Here is a 5086-nt window from a genome sequence, read left to right as displayed (position 1 = left end):
TGCCGCAGCCCCCCGAGCCCGCGATGCAGCGCGGCGCGGTCCGTACCTCCGCACGGCGCTAGCGCTCCGCTCCGCCCCGCCCCGCCTCGCCTCAGCCCGGCACAGCCCCGCCCGGCGGCTGCGCCCGCCCGCCCTCCCCGCCCATAAATAGGGGCGGTCGGGCAACGCCGGTCCGCAGAGCAGTCGCTGGCCCCCCGCAACGCAGCCATGAGCTCGTACGGCTACGACCCGTTCTTCCCCTCCTACAAGCGGCGGTACGCCGAGAGCCCGCGCATCCACGTCTCGACGATGCGGAGCAGCGGCGGCTACAGCTCGGGGCGCTCGGCATACTCCAGCCTGTCAGCCCCCGTCTCCTCCGTGTCGGTGCGGCGCAGCTATGCCACCTCCAGCGCCTCGGGCTCCCTCCTGCACTCGGTGGACAGCCTGGACCTCAGCCAGGTGGCCGCCATCAGCAACGACCTCAAGTCCATCCGCAGCCAGGAGCGGGCGCAGCTTCAGGACCTCAACGACCGCTTCGCCTGCTTCATCGAGCGGGTGCATGAGCTGGAGCAGCAGAACAAGGTGCTGGAGGCTGAGCTGCTGGTGCTGCGGCAGAAGCACGCTGAGCCCTCCCGCTTCCGCGCCCTCTACGAGCAGGAGATCCGCGAGCTGCGGCTGGCGGCCGAGGAGGCGACGAGCGAGAAGCAGGCGCTGCAGGGCGAGCGGGAGAGCCTGGAGGAGACGCTGCGGGGGCTGCAGGCCCGCTACGAGGAGGAGGTGCTGAGCCGGGAGGACGCGGAGGCCCGGCTGCTGGAGGTGCGGAAGGGCGCGGACGAGGCGGCGCTGGCGCGGGCGGAGCTGGAGAAGCGGGTGGACAGCCTGCTGGACGAGCTGGCCTTCCTCAAGAAGGTGCATGAGGAGGAGCTGGCCGAGCTGCAGGCGCAGATCCAGTACGCGCACCTCTCGGTGGAGATGGACGTGTCGGCCAAGCCCGACCTCTCCGCCGCCCTGCGCGACATCCGCGCCCAGTACGAGAAGCTGGCGGCCCGCAACATGCAGAACGCCGAGGAGTGGTTCCGCAGCCGCTTCACCGTCCTCAGCGAGAGCGCTGCCAAGAACACCGACGCCGTCCGCGCCGCCAAGGACGAGGTCTCCGAGAGCCGCCGGCTGCTGAAGGCCAAGACGCTGGAGATCGAGGCCACCCGCGGGATGAACGAGGCGCTGGAGAAGCAGCTGCAGGAGCTGGAGGAAAAGCAGAGCGCTGACATCTCCGCCCTGCAGGTGCGGGGGGGCCGGGGGGGGCACCTGGAAAGGGGGGGACATTGCTGCTAGCTCGCACATTCCCCAGCTATGCTGCATAGCTGAACGGTAAGGTATCATAAAATCATCATGCGAAGTGCCACAGAGCTATAATACATGACACAGCGTTTATCGATACACCGGTCAATCCTTAACTATATCATCATATAAAAGACAGACTTAAGCTAAAAATAGAAAAAGCACATAGAAGCTAAAAGCAAAACAAACCTCATGCATGCATGGGTAGCAGAAAATGAGGCTCTTAAGTAGGGATGGAATAATACAGTGTAGACATAGGGTTGGGAAACATTAAGTAGGGATGGAATAATAAGGTGTAGACACGGGGTGGGAAAACCCTGCCAGGGAAGGTGGGATTTGGTAAATGGTGTCTTTTTGGCTGAGGGTGGAATTGGAGCTGTTCGGTTTTTTCTTCTGCTAGAGCAAGATTAAGATATTAGGATTGGAGAAATTCCTTGCAAGGTATTATATCTAGACATGGGAGAATTAAGAATTTTACGCTGCCAATATTGTTCCTTCCAACAGGATACAATCAACAAATTGGAGAATGAGCTGAGAACCACAAAGAGCGAAATGGCTCGGTACTTGAAGGAATATCAAGATCTGCTCAATGTGAAGATGGCCCTGGACATCGAAATTGCAGCATATAGGTATGATGGGGGGAATGTTTCAGTAAATCAGAACTCGGATCAGGTTCCTATTCTCTCTTCAAGAGAATTCATTTTCTTTGTCATTCCTCCAGCAGAAGTTTTCATAGATAGATGTCAGAGTTTAATCAGGTCTCCTCCATTGTCTTTCTATTGGAAGAAGCAGTGCTTTTGAGGTAAAATATTTGCTTTAAGCAAAATCTTCTGTGTGTAGCAAACCTCTGTGAATATAATAGTATGTATGTGTACGCATACAGAGCTCTCTGCTCAGCAATATGATCTCAGTTCTCTTCCCAGGTAAAAATACCTGTTCTGTAGTTAAAGAGATTTTGTGTCAGTGGAACTTCATAATACAGATGGCTGTGTTCTCAAAATTGGAAATCCCTTACATGCTTTTAAGAACAGACCTTGTTTCTAACTCACAGAAGCAATCTCCTGGAAAGTAAATATTTTTACAGCAGAATTGCTGCTAAATAGCTGTTTAATGTTTTGTCCCAGATACTGTCAGAATTTGTAAATGTCGAAAGAGAGTTTCTATGAATGCCACAAGGGGGAATACTGAGTAAGTGGCTACAAACCTCATCTAATAGCTAAACGTAACATCAAATTGTTACATCTGCATTGTTATCTGCAACCCAAAATACACCTCTGGCTTCACCTGCTATAGGAACATAATCCTAGAGGGTTTTTCCCCATTATTTCTCCTAACAAGGGAAAGTATTAATTCACGTAATGCACACCTCTGAAACTTCATTCCAAGGAAGTAGGGTAGCATTGCCGTATAGTTATTCATTATGAGTTTTTGCACTCAGAAGTATGCAGTCTGTAGGGCTTGTGCTGCTCAAAGCATCCCAGTATCTTGGTCTGTAGCTGAATCTGCTGAATACTGTTGCAGTATAACAAAGTCATTTCTCTTTGCTTTTTTTTTTTTTTTCGCTAGGAAGCTGCTGGAAGGTGAAGAGACCCGACTGAGTTTCACTAGCGTTGGAAGCATCACCAGTGGCTATACCCAGACTGCCCCGACTTTTGGCAGGTCTGCCTACAGTGGTCTCCAGTCCAGCTCCTACTTGATGACAACCCGTTCCTTCCCCACGTACTACTCCAGTCACGTCCAGGAAGAACAGATTGAAATAGAGGAAACAGTTGAGGCTGCTAAAGCGGGAGAAGCCAAGGCAGCCCCTGCAGAAGAAGGTGAGGAGGAGGAGAAGGAGGAAGGTGAGGAAGAAGCGGGAGGTGAAGAGGCTGAAGAAGAGGAGGAAGGTACTTCTAGTTACTTTCAAATCCCTCTCTTTCATGCTTCACCCTGCTCATGTAGGGTAAAACCCAGAAATCCTGATGACTAGATCTAATCATTAGACCTTTCCCATTGTCTGCTTACATGAGCAAAGGAGCATGGGATTAAGCCCACAGCGTTTAAGCAGGAAAGCCTGAATATTGGGTGGAAGATAAGGTAACCGTTCAATATCAGGCAGATTATAGGACTGATTATACTCCCTTGAAAATCACTGGATGTTTTTCCATTCGGGTTTCCAAAAGCAGAATGATAATACTTTAGCTGGGTGTAATGTCATATCAAGCGGCACTTAGCTATTATAGACATCCTCAAAAACAGGGAACAAGGACATCCTGAGCTCAATACAAATTCCCAGAGAGTAGCCTGTGATAATAGGAACATCAGCTGATGTCTGTGGGTGTCACTGTTGGGTTCAGCGGATAGCAGTATCTATTGCCTGAGGTCGGGGTAGTTTTTTGTTCAGCCAAAATATAGGCCACTTCCTTGCTGTCCCATGAATTATTTACCAAACTCATTTTAAAGAAAATGTAAAAGGAATGTTACCAAGAGTTGCTTTTCCAACTTCAATTGCATAGATCTGAAAGATTTAACCTAAACATATCCAAAATGCATTCACTACCACTGAACTAGGAGCTTGCTAATGTAAAGATTAATTATAATGAAATGATAGTTGAAGAGCCAATGGGAGGGCAATGGCAACATTCCTTTTTGAACTCAAGTCTTTGGATAAGGCTTAAAGCAATGAGTCCACAGTACTATTTTTCAAGGCCATGATTTTGAAAGGACCTATAAAGTGCTTCACTCCCTCTGAAATCTAGGACAAGTTGGTCATGTAGTTTTGTTCGTTTCCCTCGGCAGTCCTAGATAAATGTCCCTGCTTCCATGCAAAATCATTTGCCATTCCATGCAAAATCATTTGCCAGCCCCATCCAGTTTGGCTGGCTTCTGTCCAAAGGTGTGGGCTTGAAGGATGCAGGTATGCTGGGTCCTGTTAAATTTGGATTAGGAAGAGTACATAGGATGTGAAATGTTTCTTTTTGTTTCTCAAAGGTGCTAAGGAAGAGTCTGAAGAAGCCAAAGAGGGAGAGGAAGAGGAAGGAGAAGGGGAAGAAACAGCAGCTGAAGAAGGAGAGGAGTCTCAGGAAACTGCTGAGGAAACTGGTGAGGAGGAGAAGGAAGAGAAAGAAGCAGCAGGAAAGGAAGAGAGTGAAGTGAAGAAGAAGGCTTGATCTTTAGGCAGTATAGCTTTCTCATCAGGTCAACAGAATAAATGATGATTGACTCAGCTAAAATTGCAGTCTCACATATTTAATTCAGTGACCACTGAGGTTTAAAGTTCATGATCTATGATGTTTCTCTCTGTGCAGAGTATCAGTATGCTTGCAGAGCACCCACTGGCTTGCTCCCTGAATGCCGCATGGTCTACACGTATGAATTCAGGGGTTATGTCTTTCTTGGGTGATTCAGAACCTTAAAATTTAAAAAGGGGAAAAAAAAAATAAGTCATGGGAATGAAAGTTGTCTTTAACTTGCATTTAAAATAATTATGGAAACCTTGGGTGGGTACAATAATGGAGGCTTCAATAAGTATGTGCAATAAAGCTAGTCAATAAAGTTACAGAAATGCTTACACAGATTCCTTGTGTGTGTCGTGTCACTAATGCACTTAAAAGGTTGATAAAGGGCTGTGTCGCACTTGTCTCAAGCCTGTGTCACAGGGTACGGGATACTGGTTTCTATCTCTAGCTGATACGCCTGGGGGAATAATAGGTAGAGAAAATTTCTTGATGGAGCTGTAAAATTTCACTTACAATGGTAAAATACACTGGTGTGAGTGTGTGCTGTTAGC

General features: G+C 48.8%; 1 protein-coding gene across 2 annotated transcripts; it reads left to right on the top strand.

Annotated features, from left to right (window-relative positions):
* Positions 1–207: 207 nt before the first annotated feature.
* NEFL (neurofilament light chain) lies at positions 208–4806 on the top strand. 2 transcript variants are annotated; one of them, XM_054225024.1, is made up of 4 exons: positions 208–1260; positions 1822–1946; positions 2884–3203; positions 4288–4806. In XM_054225024.1, exons 1-4 carry the CDS (start codon positions 208–210, stop codon positions 4464–4466), a joined length of 1677 nt encoding a protein of 558 aa, XP_054080999.1. In that variant the 3' UTR covers positions 4467–4806. The 2 variants fall into 2 exon arrangements, with proteins under 2 accessions (XP_054080999.1, XP_054081000.1); XM_054225025.1 differs by having other exon boundaries at positions 209–1260; positions 2884–3134.
* The last annotated feature ends 280 nt before the right edge of the window (positions 4807–5086 follow it).

The sequence above is a fragment of the Rissa tridactyla genome, chromosome 20, assembly GCF_028500815.1.
Source record: "Rissa tridactyla isolate bRisTri1 chromosome 20, bRisTri1.patW.cur.20221130, whole genome shotgun sequence".
Classification (NCBI taxonomy): domain Eukaryota; kingdom Metazoa; phylum Chordata; class Aves; order Charadriiformes; family Laridae; genus Rissa; species Rissa tridactyla.
Note: the sequence above shows the minus strand (reverse complement) of the source record. Positions and strands in the feature narration are given on the sequence as shown.

Coding starts and splice junctions, on each gene's coding strand:
- NEFL (XM_054225024.1), top strand. CDS start 208: ATGAGCTCGTACGGCTACGACCCGTTCTTCCCCTCCTACAAGCGGCGG. Junction 1,947..2,883: donor ATCGAAATTGCAGCATATAG/GTATGATGGGGG, acceptor TTTTTTCGCTAG/GAAGCTGCTGGAAGGTGAAG. Junction 3,204..4,287: donor GGCTGAAGAAGAGGAGGAAG/GTACTTCTAGTT, acceptor TGTTTCTCAAAG/GTGCTAAGGAAGAGTCTGAA.